The 24,222-nt window shown below is 37.4% G+C and overlaps 1 protein-coding gene across 3 annotated transcripts in view; it reads right to left on the bottom strand.

Annotated features, from left to right (window-relative positions):
• Positions 1-3,220: 3,220 nt before the first annotated feature.
• Positions 3,221-24,222, bottom strand: part of LATS1 (large tumor suppressor kinase 1) — a 52,991-nt gene continuing 31,989 nt past the window's right edge. Inside the window, exons 3-8 of one of the 3 annotated variants that reach the window (XM_045499993.1) lie at positions 22,724-22,871; positions 17,417-18,927; positions 14,293-14,875; positions 11,530-11,712; positions 11,224-11,330; positions 3,221-7,118 (exon numbers count right to left, since the gene is read on the bottom strand). In XM_045499993.1, the coding sequence (XP_045355949.1) occupies positions 6,609-7,118; positions 11,224-11,330; positions 11,530-11,712; positions 14,293-14,875; positions 17,417-18,927; positions 22,724-22,871 (3,042 nt within the window). In that variant the 3' untranslated portion in view covers positions 3,221-6,608. Of the gene's footprint in view, positions 7,119-11,223; positions 11,331-11,529; positions 11,713-13,421; positions 13,486-14,292; positions 14,876-15,881; positions 15,945-17,416; positions 18,928-22,723; positions 22,872-24,222 lie in introns of those variants that run through there. The other 2 variants (XM_045499995.1, XR_006717635.1) reach the window with 2 other exon arrangements.

A 24,222-nucleotide genomic window follows, 5' to 3' on the forward strand; every position in this document is an offset into this window, starting at 1 on the left:
AATCACACCACCATGAAGATTGATGCACAACTTTGTAACTTCCAACCCACCTGAAGCATATTTTTCTTCATGTTTCACCTCCATTCTCTCTGTTACTCTTGACATTAGTTATTTCAAACTTTCACCACTTTCCTCAAGCCAGCTACCTACCCATTTCTGTCATCTCAGGAAATCACTACGTCTCCACCCTCAGAGAAGATAGAAGCTATTAGGTTGAAATTCCCTCAACTTGCTCCCTGAGGCAGAGAATGCCATCCAGCCACCAAATACTCATTTTCCTTACTTAGTAACAGAACCAACTTGACGAATTGGGCCATCTGGAATAAGAACCACATTTCCAGACCCTTACGCAGCTAGGTGTGGCCACAGATCTAACTTCTGGCCAGTACAAGTGTTATGTACAACTTGGAGGAAGGCACCTTAAAGGGAGGGGCCCTGAAACTCCCCCTTATTCCCTGTCACCATCCCCTCTTTTTATCAGATTAGAACAGGGGAAAGATGGGAGACAGTATATATAAGCAGCCAAGTGCTGACATAAGTAACCTTTAGGATAGAAGCCCTATGATGGAGGTGGCAGAAATGAACACGCGAAGTGTGGACTGCCAGCTCGGATGTTGTATTTCTAAGCAGTGATCGTTTGCATTTTATATGCAGCTAAACCCAATTCCAGTACTTTTACCCTCCAATTTACACATGTCTCTACTTCACACTGCCCTTTGTTTTTTGCCTCTCATGTCGGTGAAAGCGAATCTTCCTTTGTCTATGCCCCGGTCCCTCACTTGCACTTAGATTTTTTTTATTTCCACTTTATGTCTTTGTATTTATATGGTTAAAAATCAAAAATAATACAAAAGATTATATAATGAGAAGTCTTCCTCCTATTCTTGCCACCCTAGAAATCCAGGTCCCATCCCCAGAGACAATCAATGATATCCAATTCATTAATTACGTTCCAGACGTCTTTTTTTTTATCATACATGCAATGAAATAATGCAATTTATTGGCCCTCTCATGAGCTTTCTCATATTCTGCCAGTTTATGTCTTCAATCAAAGGACAGTCTCTTTTTGTAATTTTTTTTTAATATTTATTTTTGAGAGAGAGACCGAGCACAAGTGGGGGAGGGGCAGAGAGAGAGAAAGACACAGAATCCGAAGCAGGCTCCAATGCTCTGAGCTGTCAGCACAGAGCCTGATGTGGGGCCTGAATCCACAAACTGAGATCATGACCTGAGCCAAAGTCGGACACCTAACCAACTGAGCCACTCAGGCGCCCCTCTTTTGGTTATTTTATAGCTTCCATTTTCTTGTTGGGATTTCCTATCTTTAAATGTTATGAGAGTACTTTTCTTTAGATCATTGTGCATAGTTATAAGAGCCATTGTACTGTCTTTGCCACTTCCAGACGTTAGAATAGGATCTTAGAGTTGACCTCCACTGTTTGTTTTCTTTTGAGACTAGGTCATATTTTTTGTACTTCTTTGTAGGTCAGGTAATTTTGAAGTGTATCCTGGATATTGGATATGTTGTGTTATATATCCCCTGTTTCAAATCTGTGATGTATCTCTGGGGGTGGTGTTTGTTTGGGTGGTGGTTGTTAAGCAGGCAATTAGATTTGATCCACTTTCTGTTGGGCAGCACCTCAAATACCAGTTTAGTCCTTTTGTTCTTGGATTCTTCCTCACAGATGTGTGGCTAATGATTCAGCTAGAGATTTGGGCCTTTCTCAAGCAATGTATCTTGAAAATTAGATACCCCTCGAGTGCCACTCCTCTCTGCCAAGGGTTGTCTTCGATCCAGAATCTGCCTGCTCTTGGTTCCACTCAGTATCTTTAGGTGGATGTTTCTGGATTTTCCTCCGAGTTTAAAGTAGTTATATGAGATAAAGTCAATCCAGTGGGAGCTTACTTGGTCATTCCTTTTCTCTAACATCTCAGTCCAGGATGGACATACAGCCCCACATCACACAGTCTCTCAGGTAACCAGGTTCTATTCATTTTGTTGATCCACCACCAAGGTGTTTTCCTAGCTCTCACTCACGATCAACAGTCACCAGTCTGTCCCTGTTCCATACTGTGGGAAAAGGGGAAAAGCAAGTGGAGGGCAAGCAGTATCAACTTTAAGTGTATGAACTTTAAGTATCACATATGCTCATATCCCAAGGGCCAATCACGTGGCCACACCTCATTACAAGGGAATATGAAAAACATATTCATATGTCGCTTAGGACAGTCAAAATTGGACAGGGATGGGGGCTCTATTCGTAAAAGACAGAATGACAGAACGGATGTGGGGGAACGAGATCGGCATGTGTCATGAGTCAGCCACTGTGAGAGCTAAGTTCTCATGAGAACCCCTTTTTCCAATACAGAAAAATTTAACCCCTCTCCAGGGGAAACAACTCAAAGTTCCACCCAGATTCTGAATCCAGCAGTATGTTTCAGATCTCTGGATCTTCTAAGTAGGAAGAAGGAGAGATTAGATATTAAAGAGAACAATAACTGCGTATATTTCAGACATAAATTTGATATCTCTTCTCTACCCTTCACACAAACACATACAATTTTTGTGTGTTTGGCTATGGCATAACAAAGTAGAGTCACAAGCATACCAAACAAGGGTCTACAATATAGTATAATGAATCATAGGAATAATGCAACTTACATCAACTATACAACAGCCTCATGTAGACCAAATACAATTTTATAAAGAAGTGCAAACATGAGGATAAAGGACACTAAGAGTGATGGTAATGCTTGAAAAAGGATAAATAAAACTAAAAATGTGTTCATCTGTAGAAAGTTGATTTATACATAATATCAATATATGTATTAGAATTATAATATCAATATATGTATTTTCTCTGGTAGGCAATCAGGTGATAAAGGACTGCAAATAAAGGAAAAGACATTAGTCAACTACATATTTAAAAATTTTTTAAGTGAACTCAAATGATACTAAATGAGGAGTTTAATAATTAGAAAAGTTTAAATCTGTGCTGATCTAAAGGAAGCCTTCAACACGAAATATATATTGTACTTATGTTGGGCAAAATGAAAACATTTTACTGGGTTACTTTACTCAGTTTGCCTTAACCTAACTAGGTATTATCATTATATATATTTTAATTCCAAAACATCAAAGTTTTAATCACAAATTTTCTCTAATAAAGATTAAAATCAAACTACATAGATGGCTTAAAAATCAGCTTTCCACACATAATTGAAAGATCTGAATTCTTTTTTTATTATTATTCCAGCAAATGTTACACTAGAGAAAATGATTGGGAAAATACAAATACAGTCATTAAAAACACAGGCTGATTATTCATATCTATTACATTCAGAAGTATGCAAAACAATTTAGTTATATTGCAAAGCTGTAATTCCTTTTCCTAACAAAGCATTATTTTATAAAACTGTAGTACTGTATTGATTCAGTTTTAATACAAAATACTTATATACACAATACAATATAAAAGTAAACTGTGGTATAGTGCCTTCCACAAAGGGATATATTAAGGCGCTTTACAAACATACCAATATGTTGACTCAAATTACGTTTTGCTTTAGATTAAAACAAACAGGCTAAATAAATGTTTCACTTTAAATACCAAAGGGATTTTTGTTTATTTTTTGTATATTAAAGAAAAAATTTCTAAAGTACCTTAGGTAACAGCAGCAGCAATATCTAAAAATCCTCCCACTGTATTCTCTAATTTCTAACATATTATTAAGTCAGAATAAAACATTTCCACTCACAGTTTTGCACTTTGCAACAGCAGAAGGTAATAACTTTTTTAAAAAGTCAATCTCAAAGTGACTTCTTAGTCATACATTCTATGGTTCCTATTACAAATAAGGTAGAAAAGATACAGCAATAGGGCCTGCCTTAGGATGTCACTGGACAATACATAATAGTATCTACAGTTACATAATTATAGAACACATTTTATAAATACTATTAATATACATAAAAAGGGGGTAAGTATAAGAAAGACAGCAAGTTTTCAAATGAGTGGGAAAATGATTTTAAAAAGAAAACATGTATAACCAATGTTTTCACTCTATTTCAATTGAAAGCATATAGATTTTTCATGTTGTTCTCCTATTTTTGGTCAGGAAGCACCAGATTCTATGCTAGAAGAACCAGATATAGTTTGGGAATAGGAGAGCTAATAAGTATATCCAAACTGTTAGAACTGCAGACACTAAAGGCTTGCTTTAGATAAACACAGAAAGCTCATATCGTCAGAGGAAATTTTAAAAGAACACACAATTTGTAGTGTCAACACAGATTTTGTGGGGAGAAATGGGGAGGAGACAGCACCTTAGTTTTCCTAGAACATGAAGGTAACAAAGTTGGTTCTTACGGCATTGTACCACAATCCAGAAGTAAAACAACCAAGTGGAAATTTCAATAAATCTGACTGAGAAAAGCCAAAGAGCCAGAGGGGTATCTTAAAATTTGAGTAGTGAGCTAAAAATTCTTGAACTATTTTGTTTTGCATAGGATTTTATACGACTAATCAAATGTTCCATGAAGTGAAGACTGCCAACTCAGTAGTGCCTTTTCTTACAATTCTCTAATGATTAGAAGTCCTTCAGAAATATTTCCGTATCAAGCCTGTAACAAGCCAAACATGTATTTCAATGCCCTCAAGTGTATGTTTAAAATGCCTTAGTGCCGTACCAGCGCGAGAAAGGCATTCCTAGGGATACGTTATCACATGTACAGAATTTTTCCATCACAAATTATCAGTGTTTATACAAGATGTGCTAATCTGAGTACTAACCAGTAAGTTTAAAGCAAAGTTCTGAGTTTAGTGTATCAGTGTTCTTACAGGACAGAGGTCCTTAACCAAGTTTGTGACAGTTTTCAACATGTCCAGAATCCCTAAGACTGCACGCAGCATTATATGTGTGTGTGTTAATGTGCAATTTTCTGGGAAAAGAGTCCGCAACTTTCATCAGACTCTCAAAAAACCCAACGATCCCCAAAGACCCACCACTACACACAGTGGGGTATGCAGTGGTTTACAAGCTGAGCTCTGAGACAGCCACCTATGGAAAGGTGCAAGTGTGAATTAATGAATCTTCTTTGCCCTCCCCGATTCAACTGGAACAGCTTTGCCTTTACTTTCACTTACATATAGGATTTCCACTAGCTTGTTTCCATTGGTTTGAAAATCACTAAAATTATGCCTCTTCTTATCTACACATATACAATTTTGATAAAACAATTCCCTATCAGAGGAGCTTAAAGGAAAGGAACTAAAATACAAATTTTACTAATGTCAGAATAGAGCCCTTTTCCCCTTCCTAAAAAATAAGCTAAATGTATTTTGGTACGAAACCACAAGTGTTCCTTAAAACCTAAACATTATACATATATATACATGTACATATATATATATATATGTATATATATATAATAGGCATGCTGAAAAACGTATTATTTAACCTTAAATTAAGTCAGAAGGATTTGAATTTTCTACTAAAACCACTATATAACTTTTTCTAATTACTAACAGACACCTTAAGAGTTAAATAATTTTTTCTGCCCATAGGTAAAATACTGCCAAATAGCCAGATTTCCTTTGCCAATAACAACTTGTATATACAGCACTGTTCTGAAAGAGGAAACATGTAACATTACTGATGACATAATCAAAACTGTCACTATGCAGAAAAAGTACTTTTCTAGTGAATACCCACAAATAATTTTTCTACTTAAAGTTTCTTATGAAACTGAAAATAATCTTTCTGCTTAGGATGGTAGAAACTTAAAAAAAAATTCAAAGTAAAAATATGAAAGATCTTAGCATCCGGTATTGTAAATTTTGACTTATGGCATCTTTTTTCCCTTTTAAAACTAGAAGCAGCATTAAAAATACCAGTATAGAAAGAAAAATGGTAGTGCTTTGCTTCTTTTAAAGTCAGTAATTCTTGAGAAATAAATGCTAGAAGAGTAAATATTCCACAGAGGGGAAAAATAAGAAAGAGAAAATGCAGTATTTTTTCTTCTGATGAACATACTGTTTCAACCCTGTATTTCTTAATTACAAGATGTAAATTATCAGATTAGCCTAAGAACACTCATCACCATAATGGCTTAATTTCTATAGCTTATTTTGTACCAAAAACCAGGATATGGGGTAAAAAAAAAAAAAAAAAAAAAATCTGTAAATGTGGGGTACAGTTCATATTTGGTTAAAGCAAGATAAAACTAAAACTGTCTTTCAAAAAAATTTCAAATATTCTTGTCTTTTAAAATTATTTAGTGTATGTACAAATAGATACCAGGTTTCTCCTTTTAAACAAAGCACTATTTTTTTTTATTTTTAAGTACTTTAAGTACCAAGAACTGACTATAATATTCAGTTCATAATTTATTTTCTTTATAACAATTTTTTTTTCTAAATTACTGATTAAAAAGGCTGGAATAAATTAACATTTAAAAAAGATTTTCCATAATTTAGGAACATAAAATATTGTACACAGAGCACTCATACATAGCTCTGTCACATTTGCATAATTTTACTCTCGGAGCCTCAAAAAACTCTGCGTTTCAGGTCTTTTTGCAAATCCTCATTACATTTCCTAGTGTGTTAAACATACACTAGATCACGATTTTTGATCTCTGAGCCTGTGTGTTGATCATCTTCATCTGACTGTTGCTCTGAGCCTTGTGAATTAATATATTCATATTCAATAGGCTTTGGGTAATTATATGGGTAGCCATTGTCATCAAAAAACCTCCGAAAGGTAAATTCATAGAAAGCATGTTCAGGGTGCTTTCCATTTTTATACCATCCGTTGAGAGTGTCGTTTACATTTTCTTCCTCATTATCATCACTCCATAACTTATCAGGATCAACAGGATCAAAATTTGATGTATCTGTTGGGTGTGTGATTTTAGGAATGTATGAAGCAGATTGCTGTCTCAGGTCACTGGAGAAATCAATTGTTTTAAAAAATGGATGAGCTTTTATTTCATCAGCTCCATTCTTGCCTAAGCGATCTTCTGGTCCTCGGCAAAGTTTAATAATAAGATCAGAGGCTTCAGGACTCAGTTTAGCTTGAGGTGGAATGTGAAGAGATGTTTGCCAGTTGATAACCTTTAAAGAGGATTTTTTAGAAATTAGGAGGGAACAGGTAAATAAGAAAAAAATGTCCTCCAAGTTTTATACCAAAGTCTTACCTATTTTTATCTTAAAAAATAAATTGCACAGTATTCTGCCTTCCTTACCTTTAATAATGAATGAATCGCTGATGGGAAATAACCTTTCCTCCCATTCCCCCCCCCCCCACAGGCAACTTATACTCATATTTTAAGGCTCACTGTAAGTTTTAGCTCCCCTGTTAAGCTCTTCTACCTATGGCAGAAATGACAATTTCCATTGCGCTGTCCCGTTCCATGTGTTTACTGGTATCATAGTACAGACTTCGTGGGACCTGTTCTGTCTATGTCCTTCTACCACAGATAAAATTCCGTAAGGCTATAGATCATGTTTTGTCTTTGTATTTCTTAGTGCTTGGCAAGTTGCCTGGCACATCATTAATAGATGTTCAATAAATATTTATTCTGACTTTGAATAAACCAGAATGAGGGAGGGAGGGAGGAAGGGAAGAGAGGGAAGAACAGAAGAAAGGTAGTAGGTAATCAAGAAATATTTTTTACTATTGAGTTTTGAAAGTTCTTTTTATGGTCTAGATACAAGCCCTTTGTGGGAAATGTGTCTGCAAATGTCTCCCCCCAAGCTGAATCTTGTCTTCATTGTCTTAACTGTGTCTTTTGTACACTGAAAGTGTTAAGTTTTGATGAATTCCAGTTTCTCAACTTTTTCTCTTATAGATTATGATTTTGGTATCATTTCTAAGAACTCTTCCCCTAACCCAAGGCCATAAAGATTTTATAGTATTATAAAAGTATTATAGTAGTATAGTATTTATATTTTATCTCTGGATCGACGAACCATTTTGAGTTAATCTTTGTGTAGGGATGAAGTTTACATTAAGTTTCAGTACTTTCTGAATATGGCCGACCAATTATCCTACATTTGTTGAAATACTATTCTTTCTCCATTTGCACCTTTGTCAAAGATCAAATGGACATATTTGTGTGGTTCTATTTCTCTATTCTGTATCTTGTTCCATTGATCTATGTTTGTGTCCTTTTGCCAATATCACCCCATCTAGATTACTGTAACTTCATAGTAATTCTTAAAAGTGGTTGATTCCTCTAACTCTGTTCTTCTTTTAAAACATTGTTTTCAGGGCGCCTGGGTGGCGCAGTCGGTTAAGCGTCCGACTTCAGCCAGGTCACGATCTCGCGGTCCGTGAGTTCGAGCCCCGCGTCGGGCTCTGGGCTGATGGCTCAGAGCCTGGAGCCTGTTTCCGATTCTGTGTCTCCCTCTCTCTCTGCCCCTCCCCCGTTCATGCTCTGTCTCTCTCTGTCCCCCAAAAAATAAATAAACGTTGGAAAAAAAAAAATTTTTAAACATTGTTTTCATTATTCTAGTTCCTCTGTTCACCCATATACATTTTACTTATTTACTTTTAAATGTTTGTTTGTTTATAGTGAGAGCGTGCACACATGTGCATGCGAGCAAGCAGGGGTGTAGTAGAGAGAGGGAGACAGAAAATCCCAAGCAGGCTCCATACCACCAGTGCAGAGGCCAATGCAGTGCTCGAACTCACAAACCATGAGATCATGACCTGGGCCGAAACCAAGAGACAGATGCTTAACCAACTGAGCCACCCAGGCGCCCTACCCATATACATTTTAGAATTGGCTCATCTATCTGTACCTACAAAAATTAGGACGGAATCAAATCTATAGATTAATTTGGAGATAAGTGATAGCTTTGCTATGTTGAGTCCTCCAATCTATCGACATGGGATATGGTACATGTCTCCATTTATGAAGATCTTTCTTGATTTCTTTCATCAGAGTTTGTAGCTTTCGGCATAGAAATCTTGTTCATGTTTTATTAGATTTATACCTGCATATTTCTTTTTTTTAATGTTTATTTATATTTGAGAGAGACAGACGTGTATGAGTAGAGGAAGGGCAGAGAGACAGAGACAGAATCCCAAGCAGGCTCCAGGATCCAAGCTGTCAGCACAGAGCCCCAATGTGGGGCTTGAACTTACAAGTCATGAAATCGTGCCGAAGTCAAGATGCTTAACTGACTGAGCCACCCAGGCGCCAACCCCCTGTATATTTCAATTGGAGGAAACTTCTATGAATGGTACTGCTTTTATTTTTTTAATGTTTATTTATTTTTGAGAGAGGGAGAATGAGAGCAAGCACAAGCAGGGAAGGGGCAGAGAGAGAGGGAGAGATACAGAATCTGAAGTAGGCTCCAGGCTCTGAACTGTCAGCACAGAGCCCGACACAGGGCTCAAATCCATGAACCATGAGATCATGACTTCAGCTGAAGTCAGATGCTTAACTGACCAAGCCACCCAGGCACACCTGAATGGGACTGCTTTTAAATTTCAGTTTCTGGTCATTTATTGCTTAAATATAGAAATACAATAGATTTTTATGTATTACCTTTATAAGTCTACAACCTTGATAAACTCACTTATTATTTCTATGAGTTTTTTCATAAATTCCCTGGATTTTCTATATAGAAAGTTACGTTGTCATCTCTGAATAGGCTAAGTTTTTATTTCTTTCTAATCTGTATGCCTTTTATTTCTTTTGTTGTTGTATTACCCTGGCTAAGATTTCTAGAACTATGTCTAATAAGACTGGTAAAAACACACATCTTTGCTATGTTCTTGATTTTGAGAAGAAAGCATTCAGCTTTTCACATGCGCCTGCACACACGCGCGCACACACACACATTTATATATATATATATATGCATATACTTTCATATACATATATATTAAAATGAAGAGGAAATAAAGACACTTTCAGACAAACTAATTTGAACCAAACCTAAGAGACTGCATTATCAATACACCTATACTTAAAAGAAATTTTAAAGGAAGTTTTAAATATATTAAAAAAAATTTTTTAATGTTTATTTATATTTGAGAGAAAGAGAGAAACAGAGAAAGAGAGTAAGCAGGGGAGGGGCAGAGAGACAGAAACACAGAATATGAGCTGTCAGCACAGAGCCCGACCTGGGGCTCAAACTCACAAACCACGAGATCATGACCTGAGCTCAAGTCGGACGCTTAACTGACTGAGCCACCCAGGCACCCCAAGAAGTTTTAAATATATTAAATGCAACGAAAGAAGTAGTTACAACTCAGGGGGAACATCATAGAAGAGATATCTTAAGAATGATTAAGAATGAGTTAGTTCAGGAGTTAAGCAGGTTTAAGAAAGTAGGGAGAGTTGTGGAAGATGGGAAAGAAAGAAAGAAGAACATTCCAGACAGAGGGAATGGTATGAACAGGGAAGGGAGTATAAATTTGGACTTTAATCCATGGACATGGGAACCACTGAAGGGTTTTTAATGGGACTGTTTATGACCAAAATTGTGGGCAGCTTCTCATTTAAGTGCCAGAGGTAATTTCAAGTGGAGATACAGATATTTGTTTGTTGTTTGGGGGTAGACTATGCATGGAAGGAAACAAAGCCAGGAGCCAGAAGGTGACAAAAAGTAAATTAGAATAAATCTGCACATAGTACTAAAGACTTCCATGAGAATGGAATGAGTATATAAGCACATGAGTGGCAGAGGATCTAACAGTGTGATGACAGTGGGCTGACAGACACTAGAGTTCACTCCTGGAATTTCAGTGACTTCCTCTAACCTTACCAATTCTTTTTCTTTTTTTTTTAAAGTAAACTCTACCCCCAAGGTAGGGCGCGAACTCATGACCCCAAGATCAAGAGTCACTCTACTGACTGAGCCAGCCAGGCGCCTCCTTACAAGTTCATTCTTCTTTTTTTTTTTTTTTTTTTAATCAGGTTTTGTTGTTGTTGTTTGAGAAAGAGAGAGGGAAGGGGAGAGACAGAATCTCAAGCAAGCTCCATGCTCAGTGCGGAGCCTGATGCAGGGCTCGATCTCATGACCCTGGGATCATGACCTGGGCCAAAATCAAGAGTCAGATGCTCAACCAACTAAGAACCCTCGTGCCCCACCTTACAAATTCATTCTTAAATTCCAGAATAAGATGTTCTAAATAAAGGATTGCTAAAAGTCTATGATACAGGGACTCTGACAAGTCTTTGGTATAGATGCTATATCTTACCTTCATTTGTGTTTCTAATGGTGTTTGTGCCAAGAAAGGAGGTTGACCCACCAACATTTCAAAAAGAATTACACCAACACTCCACCAATCACATAACTGTGTATAGCCTAAAATAAGATACCAAAGTTATAGTTATTCAGAAACTTTTTAAAAAGTGCTCAGAATACAATCAAAATATTAAATCACCAAAATGCTGTATAATTAATATTTTTATTATAAACCTGAAAAATAAGCCACATGTTAATTAATGTAAATTTCAGCTGGTCTAAAGACCTATTGAGATTATCACAAAACTAATGTTTTTACCTGTTCGTAACAACACTTCAGGTGCAATATAATTGGGTGTCCCAACCAACGAATGTGCAAGACACCGCTGGTGTTGGCGTGCAGCTCTCCGCTCCAATGGCTTCAATCTATCTCCACATCGACAGTTAGAAGGGTCACCCCATTCATTACTGAAATCCATACTATCTTGGCGTGGATGGTCACCTATGTAGTAAGTACGTAAATAATAAATAAATAAATAAAAGCAACAAGAACAAGAGTGAGCCTAAAGACTGTTTAATCTTTTGACATCATGGTTTAGAGTTAACAGTACTCTTCCCTTGAGACAAAATAAGACACAATGTATACCATATCACTGATGGTGTTTATTACTAACTACAGCCTGTGCTCCGAGATACTAATAGGACAAGTGTTACTCTAAGAAAAATTAGTGTAAGTTTCAGTAATTTACTCAATGTTAAATGATGATAATTAAAGTCATGAGTTCGTAGGATCAGGAATTTGTTATGCAGACTGCTTCCCCTTACTATTCTGAACAAAGTTTCAAACAAATGAGATCAGTGTTTGTTCATTCAATAAATGACAACGACAAGTAAGACAGGGATCTTCTTTCGGGTAGCTTCTCTGTATTGGACAAACACAACAAACAGATATATATATCTATATATATATATCGATATATATATATAGTGATGCATACATATATGATATATATAAATATATATATATAAAAATAGTGATGCATCCCATTCAAAGAATCAACGTGAGGTAATATGACAAATGTACTAGGGTGGCTCAGGAAGACGAACTGAGGTGACATTTGTAAAAACCAGAGGGACTCAACCATTTGAAAAGCAGGGCAAGACATTCCACAGAGAAACAACAGCAACAAGAGAGAAGACCAGTGGGGCTGGTAAATTAGGAGAGAATGGTGGACAATAGGAGTGGGAGCTGGTGCACCTGGGTTTAATAAGCAAAAGAAGTGGTTTGCCTTTTACTGCAAATGCAGTGGGAAGATACCAGAGAGTTTGAAGAGAACGACAAGAACTGATTTATGTTTCAAAAAGAAAACACTAACTGCCATGTAGAGCACCAACTGTAGGGAGGACAAGCGTGAGGAGTGACCAGTTCAGAGGCTACCCTGACAGTAACAGTGGAGATGTAGAAAAGTGAACAGATCAAGGGTATTTTTAGAGGTGGAATAAACAGGATTTATTGATGGATTAGATGTAGACGGTGTGGGGAAAAAAGAATCGAGGATAACTAAGTGGGTGGTGGTGGTGCAATTTACTAACATGGGGAAGACTAGAGGGGGAGAAATTGAGAGTTGTTTATTGGCAATGTGAAGTTTAAAAGGCCTATTAGACACACACGTGAACGGGAGGGGCAATTTCTAGAGAGAGAGATTTCGAAGCCACTGGGATGAAATGGCATTTAAAGCCATGACTGGATGAAATCACCTAGAAAAATACAGCTCATATTTAAACTGACTGTAATAATCATCTAGGCAGGGTGCCTGGCTGGCTCAGTCAGTACAGCATACAACTCTTGATCTCAGGGTCACGAATTCAAGCCCCACACTGGGCGTGGAGCCTACTCAAAAAAGTAAAAAAATAAAAAGCAAACTTTAAAAAAATAAAGTACAATTTCTCCCCTCTAGTGAAGATTTTAAATCAGAAGACTGGAATAGAGCCCACGAATCATATTTTTAAGAAGAACCCCAAATATTTAGGGTGACTCTGAGGAGACAGGTTCAAGTGTCTCAGTTCTGTCCACTTACTGTCAATCTACTTGGCTTCACAGAAACACAGGAGGCTAATACTGACCTGAGAAGATTGCTGTGACCCTTAAATTACAATATATGTAAAGAACCTGGTCATATTAAGTATTCAAGAATTGTTAGATCGACTTACACTTCCATTAGCGCTTTGAAGGGATCTTGGTGAGCAGTGTGGTGTAGTAGAAATAACATGGGCCCTGTAATCAGACAAACCTGGGTTCAAAGCCTAGACCCCTACACTTCTTTTCTGTCTGACCTTGGGCAAATTGCTTCATCTAAGCCTCAGTTTCTTTATCCTGCTTCACAGTGATGTGAGATTGAACAAAATCATGTACATAGAGTGTTTAAGGTTAAATAAGTTGTATAATAGTCATACCACGGAATCCTAAATAGTAGTGAAAATACATGTCATATGCAATAACACAGATCAACCTCAAATACATAAAAGTGAACATAGAAGAATACATATAGAATGATTACATTGAAATAAAGTTCAAGAGTAGACAAAATAACATTGTTTAGGGTTATAAACATTGGGAAAAGTATAGAGAAAAGTAAAGAACTGTGATTACGAAGTTCTGAAATAATGGTTACTTCTGTGGAAGAAAAAGGGGAAGCAATCATTTAAGGGCTTCAGAAGCACTGACAATCTAGTTTTTAAGCTGAATGGTGGGTATGGGGCTTCATTTAAAAATTTTGGGGGACGCCCGGGTGGCTCAGTTGGTTAAGTGTCTGACTCTTGATTTCAGTTCAATTGTGAGGTCCCACTGAGCATGGAATCTGCTTGGGATTTTTCTCATTATTTATTTCTAAATAATGATATTTAGAAATAATCTAACACATTCTTTCATTTTATAAGTCTTGGTGTCTAAAGGATTCATTCACATTTATCCAATAGTCAAGACTGAAACCAGGACTTATGGCTTCCATCCAGTGAGAATACCTTACATCTTATTACATTTACAAGTCGTATTAATATGTACAAATTTTATGGTTTTACTCACCACTCTGATAGTACTTAGAATCATGTGTCCATCTGAAGCCAGTGCAGAGGCCGAAGTCAGTCAATTTAATATGACCATCACGATCAATCAAAATATTATCAGGTTTAATATCTCTATGAATAAAACCCATTTTATGAACACTTTCAACGGCACAGGTAAGTTCTGCTATGTAGAATCGTGCCAGATTTTCTGGAAAGATGCCCATTCTAATTAATAGGCTCATCATATCACCCCCAGGAATATAGTCCATTACAAAGTATAAATTGTCCTTATCTTGGAATGAATAATATAGACGAACTACCCATTCATTGTCAGCTTCAGCCAGGATATCTCTCTCAGCTTTAACATGAGCGACTTGATTTCGAAGCAGAACATCTTTCTTTCGAAGAGTTTTTGTTGCGTACAAAGCCTTAGTATCTACTTTTCTTGCTAGACAGACTTCACCAAATGCTCCTATTCCTAGTGTCTTTATCTTCACAAACATAGACTTGTCCATTTTAGCCCTCTTAAGACGGATATAATTAGACTCTTTTTGGCAAAGCATCTTTCTCATTTGATCCTGGGCATCTTGAGATAGTCCAACCTAGGCAAATAAACTAAAGGTTAAATGAGGAATTAGCTTCTATACCAAATATTAAAAAATAGTTTGGAAAAATTCAGGCACATATTTAAAGGTTAAATGCATAATAATTTTTAACGAAGCATGTTAGAAATCTAGAATATACTTCAGAGAAAATTAATTAACACAAGTGCAGCTTAAGGGATAGTTAACAGGATATACAAAGGTGAGTTTTTTTTAATGCAGATTCTGCCGTGGAGAGCAAGATGATACCAACGATCAGCTTCCTACTGTTTTCTAATGCACCCCAACAAAGTTCCCAATGTGCAACAACCAAACATCTGTTAACATGCATCCTCATCCATCTCCCCATGCATATTCACCCCAAATTATGTGATCAGACTACCTTTATTATATATGCTTCTCTTGTGGAATGCCTACAATTCAAATATTCTTCCTCTTTTCTTTCATGAAAAGAAATTCTTCCCTCCAGATTCATTTATTCTAAAAAACTGATGTATTAAGAACAAAAGAATGTCTTCTCTAACTTAACCACTCATTCACAGCCCATCTTTCTTTTATTTTTCTCAGGCACTAGAGGAAGGGTAGGTAGGGTGCACAGCCACCACTAACACAAAATGCAAAAGGTTTCTCCTACCGCATTTAAAAAGGACAACTTGTTTGATTACAAGGTATCCTTTCGGTATTTTGGAACATTTCAAAGAATAGTCAATGTGACTTATGAAGACACCAAAAAACAGATTAAAAACAAAAGCCAACTTCTGAGTAGACATGGACTACCTGGATTTAGAAGGAAGTTTATTTTTGGCTAGTTTAATAAGAAACTAATTTAAGGGTTAAAATAGAATAGGAATGTAAGAAGTAGAGTCTAATTCTAGAAATGCAAGCCTAATTAGAATATAGCAACCTCATGCTTCTGTTAGGGTGTGCACATTTGCATGCAGTATCTTTTAAGAAGGGTGGCATGCCAGACTTAGTGTAGAACTGTTTCTCTTAAAATCTTACTTGCCTACACAGTAATGGAGGCTACAGAAGTCAGCAAAGCTTCCAACACCATAAAAGTTTAAATCAGCTATTAGTGAAAGTGAAGAGGAAAAAGGAAAAATAAACTAAGAAAATACATACAGACAGACTTTAGTAAGAAATCCTAAGAGCTAAAATATGGATGGGTCATACAGATTATCATGGTGTTTCGCATCTAAGAAAATTCAATTTATAGCAGGAATAACAACACTGTGAAATCAGATTTAGACAAATCATTTTAAAAGAATGGCTCTCGTGACACCTGGGTGGCTCAGTTGGTTAAGCGTCTGACTGGCTCAGGTCATGATCTCATGGTTCGTGGGTTTGAGCCCGGGCGTCAGGCTCTGTGCTAACAGCTCAGAGCCTGGAGCCTGCTTGGGATTCTGTGTCTCCCTCTCTCTCTGCCCCTTCCCTACTCGCACTCTGTCTCTCTCTCAAAAATAAATAGAACATTAAAAAAAAATTAAATTTATTTTTTATTTTTAAGAAATTTTTTTTTTTTTAATTTTTTTTCAACGTTTATTTATTTTTGAGACAGAGAGAGACAGAGCATGAACGGGGCAGGGGCAGAGAGAGAGGGAGACACAGAATCAGAAGCAGGCTCCAGGCTCTGAGCCATCAGCCCAGAGCCCGACGCGGGGCTCGAACTCACGGACCGCGAGATCGTGACCTGGCTGAAGTCGGACGCCCAACCGACTGCGCCACCCAGGCGCCCCCAAAAAAAAATTTTTAATTTAAAAGAATGGCCCTCAAATTATGTGAGGAAGTTTCATCACAAATTTAAGCCTCTTGGATTCTGAGTGAAAGTTAAATTTGTTTGAACTGTAAAATGTGACAAAAATAGTAACAATGATAGTATCACCATAATATCCAGTGAAGATATGTACATAGAATCACAACAGACTAATTTAAAATGAGTGAGCACTTATTCTTGATCTCCCTTTTAGTGGTTTAATAATTTCAGCATATTTTTCTAGTACGTTATAAAAAAATGAAATTAGATGAGGAAATAACTGAAGAGATAAGTCTTTGATACTTTTTAATAAGACCAACCAAATGAATAAACCTGACGAATAAGGTCCCAAAACTACTATAAGTAAAAAAAAAAAAAAAAAGTTTCATATCAAGAGATGTACCCAGATATTTCTAGCTAGTTTAAACAGTTGTAAGAAAATGTATACAACTTAGAAAATAACCTTTGCAAAAAAAAAAAAAAAAAAGAAAGAAAGAAAGAAAAGAACCTTTGCTATTTCCATAAAAAGGGATTATGTACACCTAAATAGCACTCCATAAAGTATATTTTTCTTAATTTATTAGAACTTTATTACAGGAAATGGAGTAAATTTTGAAATATTAAAATAAAATGGTATAATCAAAAGTATGTTAAAGTTTACTGACTTTAAATAATTGATAATGTACTTAGCTATAAAAAGAAGGAAAAAACACTGGACAGATATTTAAAAATAAACACTAAGCAAACAGATGATCAAGTATAAAAATCTGCATTTTAAAAGGTTTTACCCGCATCATTTCATTCTCTAACTGTTTTTTCCGATGTAGCCGTTGCTGATGAGATTTGAGTACATTTTCTACATGTTGCTCCATAAAGAATTTAAAGGCCTGAGGAGAGTAACTTTGAATACGAGATTCCCTTCGCTCTTCATCTTTCTTGTTTTTCCTAACAGTGATGGGTGAAGTTGTAATCTGTTTCTTTTCTTTATCCCCACCATCCATATTTTCGTAACTTTTTTCACTCTCATCTTCCTTGGGCAAGCTGGGCTGATCCTCTTTGCTAGATTTACTGATTGATTCATATGGGGGAACAGATGGGTTTTGGTGTAGCAGATGTTTTGGGTAAGGTGGAGGTGGGCCTTGATAATTTGGAGCCTCAGCAACAGGAGGCATAACAGTCATATTTGAAGTGGTACCCTCAGAAAAAGGACTAGGTTGAACCGTTTGAATTGGCTGGGGTATCCAAGAAGGGTGTGTAGGTGCTAACGCAGTCTGTAGCTCTGGTTTTAATACACGTATACTTTTCACAGGCTGTTGAATAGGAGCTGGTGTAATTGCAGTGACTGTTGTAGCTGAGGGCTGAGAATTAGCAGAATGACTTGTTCTATTTCCTAACGGGTTATTAAAGGAATTTGACCTCACTGGTATGTTAGGTTGCCATGTGGGGATTTCATGCCCACCGCTTGGGGATGACTGGGCTGGAGCAGAAGATGACTGAGGCCACGTTGTTTGCAGTCCAGGTGCATTAATGTTATAAAGTTCCATGTTATGACTGTTTCTGTTTGGCACCATCATAGATTGGGGAATATTTCCATTTGTATATGATGAAGGGGCAGCAGATCCCCCTGTTTGTAAAGCAGAAGAGCTCTGTCCATTAGTTGGGGTCAGAGGATACGGAGGGGGCGGCTGCCGATTCACAGTGCCAGCAGGGACATTTTGGTGTATCATAAAATCAGTTTGACCGCTACCATTCTGAATTCCAGGTCTTCCTGGTGGAAAGTTAAATTTGTTGGAACTCTGCATGATGATAGGTTGTCTGCCAACAGGAACAGAACTAATGCCTCTCTGTCCCTGATTAGGAGGATTCATTGGGGACGTGTTCAGAGGCGGTGGAGGATAGCCCTCCTGCCAGGCTCCAGGTGGAACTGGAGAGATTCGGGAGATTACATATTCCATGTTTCCGGAATAGCGCTTTGTTTGAGAGTTTGGTTCCCACGAGGGAGGAGGTGGAGTTGTACCTCTTGGAGGGGGAGTCTGGCCTCTGGGAGGTGGGGGAGGAGTGACACTCCTTACTTGAGGAGGTGGTGGGGGGTTCACCCTCTGTCCGTTGCTTGGGTGGGCTTGAGCAAATGCTGTTATACCAGATCCTGACAAAGGTCTTCCTACATCTGTCTGTGAGTTGGGACTTTCGGAACGATAGGCCACGCTTTCTCCTAGTGGTGGGCCATGTCTCTGAGGAACTAAGGATTCTTTGGAACCTTTCCAGCTTTGTTTGCGGTTAACTGGTTGTTGCACACTCCCTATGGTCATAAAAGAGAGGGGAAAAAAAAAAGCAGGTTTTTAACATCTTATTTTTAAAAAATTAAGTTTGGAATTCTGACACAGCTAAATGGTAACTCTCTTTCAAGAATTATAAAAATCAAAGTTTAGTACAGTAGTATTATTTTACCTTTCAAATTTTACTTATTTTGACTAGGTAATACATTTTCATGGCTAAAAATTCTAGAAGTACAAAAGAATACCCACGTCTGTCCCTTAGCCAACCAGCTTCCTTTCTTGAAGGTAACCATTATCATTAGTAAGATATTTTAGGGATACACAAGTAAATAGCATACTTCCTATTTATATTATTATGCCTACTCTTCTTAAAATGTTGAAGATTCTGTATATAAAATGTTTTCTTACTTTTAAAAAATGTCACCACAGTGTTTCACTGTATGGATATACCCAAATTTATTTAATCAGTTTTCCTACTGAAGAATATTAAGGTTGTTTCTAGTCTTTTGCTATACAAAAAAAAAAAAAAAAAGGCATCGAAAAATTTTGTGCAGATATCATTTCATATATATGTTAGGTAGATAAATTATCAGAAGTGGCATTATTGAGCCAAAGTTTTGTCCATTTAAAATTTTAATAGATACAACTACTTTTAAATATATTTCTAAGACACCAGGGGGTAACTAGCTGAACACTAAATATAGATTTTACAGAGTTTCTCTTTACTAAAATTTCCAAATAAATGAAATAGGCAAGAAAATATATGATACTCATACCCGGCCCCCAAATGAAGTTTTTAAAATAGTCTGGATACTTGGAAAAGATCTTTAATACATTAAAAAATATATAAAATACATTTGTATAAAATTCAATATATAGAAATAATACATTACAGAAAGATTAAGTATTTCAGTGTAAAGATGAAACCATACAAGCACTAAGAAAAAAACAAGTGAACATCCAGTAATATTGGGGTACCTCTTTTGTACCTCTTGGGAAGGTCTTCCCAGGTAGGACAAGGATACAGAACATACAGTAAAGACTGGCAGATCTAAATACATAAAACATTTAACTACATTCAAAACAAAATAAGAAACATCTACAAATCTGAAAGGTCAATATCATCTTGGGAGAAAATATATTTAATAACACATATGAGAAAAAAAAGGTAAATGTACAGAATGTACAGTTTAGGGGCACCTGGTGGCTCAGTGGGTTAAGCCTCTGGCTCTGGATATGGGCTCAGGTCATGATCTCACAGTTCGTGGGATCAAACCCCACATCAGGTTCCATGCTGACAGCAAGGAGCCTGTTTGCGATTCTCTCTCTCCCTCTCTCTTTTCCCCTCCCCACTCTCTCTCTTTCTCAAAATAAACATTAAAAAAATGTACAGTGTAACAGTCTATTTCAGCTAGACTGGGCAGCATACTGGGTCTATGACTTGAGGAAAATCATCACTCTGGGCAACCTAGGCAAGTCCTCTGGCCTCCAAGCTCAGTCGCACCTTCCTCAGAGAGTCAGCTGAGGCTAAAGACAACATGTATTCACTCCACCGGCTTTTACCAGTTAAATCAGAAGTCTCTGCAACCTTCAAGTATACTGCCATCTCTGTTCTGCACTTCCCATAAAGCTCTCTGTGTTCTCCCACTTCCCAAACCCTCCCACTATTGCCCTCCAACAAATGCTCCTATATCATAACCTCTGCCCCAAGCTTTCCCACCACCTCCTTAAAGTTGGTTATCTTCTGCTGACATTACTTTCTTTTCGGTCCTTTGCAATTAACAGGTTTTCTTTAAAAAATGAACTGAGCTAAAGATGGGATTCTACCTCTTATTATTCCTTCACACTCTTTGGACGCTCATGCTATCTGGGCGGCCACGTTCATTCCTCTCACTTAACGAACTCCTACTTGTTCATCCTCATTCACCCATAGTTTTGACACCTGGTCTACCCTAAGCCCTGCCATCATTCTGTAACTTCAGCATCCACAAGGACGGACCATCCATCACCCTCACCTCTCAGTTCCTTGGTCTCCTCCCCTCGACTCTACCTCAAGTATCATTCCTAAGATAACATTTCTAATTTTGATATCATCCATATCTGCTTTTTTAAAAATCACTTCTTTGAGGTTTATACTCTTGGACCACAACTCTCCTTTCCTATTTAACTACTACTACAAGCATTCTTCAACCCCATTAAGACCTCCATATTAATCCCTACTTCATTAATCGTCTGCTTTCTTTGTGATACACTTTAGCTATTTTGTTTTTATTATTTTTTTAAGTTTGTTTATTTTTGTGCATGTGAGTGTTGAAAGACAGGATCTGAAGTGGGCTCTGTGCTGACATCAGAGAGCCCTATCCAGGGCTCGAACCTATGAACTGTGAGATCATGACCTAAGCCAAAGTTGGACACTTAACTGAATGAGCCACCCAGGCACCCCCACTTTATCTAATTTAAATCCATGGCCCACTACTTCTTACTTTCCTCTGTATTCCCTTTTCTCTTCTCATTTCTATTCATTCATTAAATTTTTATTGAGCATCTAATTAATCTAAGTACAGTGGTGAACAAATAATATCCCTGGCCCCATGGAACTTCCATTCTTGGGGGAGAAGACTGACAATGATAACAAACAAATAAATAAACACGGTAGGGGTGCCTGGGTGGCTGAGTCAGTTAAGCTTCTGACTCTTGGTTTCAGCTCAGGTCATGATCTCACAGTTTTGTGAGTTCAAGCCCCACATCAGGCTCTGAGCTGGCAGTGTCTCCCTCTGCCCCTTCCCCACTCACACTGTCTCTGTCTCTCTCAAAATAAATAAATAAACAAAAAATAAATAAACAAGGTAATATCTGTGTATTGATAAATCCAATGAAGGAACCATAAATGGTGTCAAATGATGGAGAGTAACAGGACAGAAAGGGATGACATTCAGAACAGAAAAGGCTCCACCAAGCAGATGAATTAAGAGTAGGCAAAAGTCCTAAACTGGGAGCTTGGTATTTTCCAAGAACAAAAAGAAACCCAGTATGACTGGAGAGAAGTAAATGAAGGGAAGTGGGGTACTGGATAAAGTCTGAGAACATCAAGGCCGTCAAGAGGTGTCTGGAAGGAATGAAAAGCCACTAAAGGTAGAGGAGGAATATGCTCTGATTAAGAATTTAAATTATAAATTACACTTTTATCAACATTCTGAACTCCCTTTATCGATCTTATTTGTACCTGTTTAGAACTCTACTCACAGATGATTCCAGTTACCCACTTTTTTCTCACACCTGCCAGAAAAGGTGGAGTAAAGTGCAGATTGATTCCACTATAAACTCAACGATCAGCATCATCAAATGGCTTTAGCACTGTCAGGAAATTCTACTGATTCTTTTGGTCTCCACTACAACTCTCCCCTGTTCTGAGTCTCCTCAAATCACCTGTCCCATTCCTCACACACCACTCCAGACAAATGACCTGATTTTACACTTCAGAGAAAGCTGAAGGCATCAGAAAGGAACTCCTTATCTTCCCTACATCACCTAAGCCTGTTTGTTCTCATTAAAGCAAAATGGTTGTTTCTCTTCCTCTGTAATATGCTAACAATCTGGGGAGGGGCAGCGAGAGAGGGGGACAGAGGATGTGAAGTGGGCTCTACACTGACAGCAGCAAGCCTGATGTGGGGTTGAGCTCACCAACTGCAAGATCATGACCTGAGCCAAAGCTGGACAATCGACCAAATGAGCCACCCAGGTGCCCCGAGAGTTGATACACTGAAATGATTCTAAAATAATACTATTAAGAAATGAGAAAAAAAATGTCTGATTAATCACCTGGTTTCAAGCTGGCATTGAGAGGTCTGGCAGCTGCTGCAGCCATCTGTTCCCGGCGAGGATCCTGGTAACTCATTTTACTAATGAATTCAATTGCTGCCTCTATACTTCTGTTGTTAGTTTTCTGAAGAGCTTGTATAACCATATCCTGGTATGAAGTTTAAAAAAAAAGACACAAAGTTTGAATCTGATAATTAATTAAGAGGCAAAGAGCACTATGAACTCCACCAGAGAAATTCATAATTAGGAATAACAGGGCCCCAAACCACATGAATGTTCTGTTTGTAAAACTATTACAAACACCCATACAATCTCAAAGTAAAAAAGAAAATAAATCTTCAAATCTTTCACATGTTTAATATTTTCACCTTTATGTAACATATTAAAATTTCTGGGGCAATCACAGCAACATAACTGATTATTTCCCATTCTTAATTTCATCCTTACACAAAGAAGACCGTCAGATTGTTAAAAACGTATCAAACAAAATACTGGAAGCCACTCTTTTGTATCATTAAAGTATTTTAGTAAACACCTCTGTCACTGTCTTTACTAGTAAAAGAGCTAGTTTTTGCTTCTATCCTTAGAGCTTCCATTTTTAGGGAACCTTATTTACAAGGACATATATCTAGAACAAATGGTAGAAAAAACACTTAGATTGCATATAATTATGTGATGAAGACTTTAGGAAGCTGCATGGCATGATGAAAAAGCAGAGAGTTTGGAACTAAACAAGTGAGTTTGCGTTCCAGCAGCCTCACATTACTATGCTTTTGTTTTTTATGATTAGAAGCAAAAATACATTCCAGTGATTGCGTGGCCCACTTTAGAACTGTATCAACTTTGGAAAATTATTGAACATTTCAAAGCTCAATTTCTTCATCTGCAATACACTCACAGTGTTGATGGGAGGACTAAATAAGAAAACACGTAGGGTGCCTGGGTAGCTCAGTTGTTGAACATCCAACTTTGGTTCAGGTCATAAACTCACAATTGGTGAGTTTGAGCCCCACATCGGGCTAGCTGCTGTCAGCGCAGAGCCTGCTTTGGATTCTCTACCCCTCCCTTGCTCGTGCTCTTTCTCTCTCAAAGATAACTAAACATAAAAAAAAAAAAAAAAAAAAAGAAGGGCACCTAGGGGGTGGTTCAGTCAGTTAAAGCATCCGACTTCAGCTCAGGTCATGATCTCACAGTTCGTGGGTTCGCGCCCCACATCAGGCTCTGTGCTGACAGCTCAGAGCCTGGAGCCTGTTTCAGATTGTGTCCCCCTCTCTCTCTGCCCCACCCCCACTGTGCTCAGTCTCTGTCTTTCAAAAATGAATAAACATTAAAAATATAACATTTAAAAAAAAAAAGAAGAAAACCTGTAAAAGCACATAAGCACAGGGACTGGAGATCAGATATGGGTTGTCCTCCTGCCCTGCTCCTTGCCCTTTGTATGTAAACCTAAATTATACACTAACATGCAGAAAATATATGGACAGGCTTTTTTCAAGAGG

This window comes from Leopardus geoffroyi, chromosome B2 (genome assembly GCF_018350155.1).
Source record: "Leopardus geoffroyi isolate Oge1 chromosome B2, O.geoffroyi_Oge1_pat1.0, whole genome shotgun sequence".
NCBI classification, from domain to species: domain Eukaryota; kingdom Metazoa; phylum Chordata; class Mammalia; order Carnivora; family Felidae; genus Leopardus; species Leopardus geoffroyi.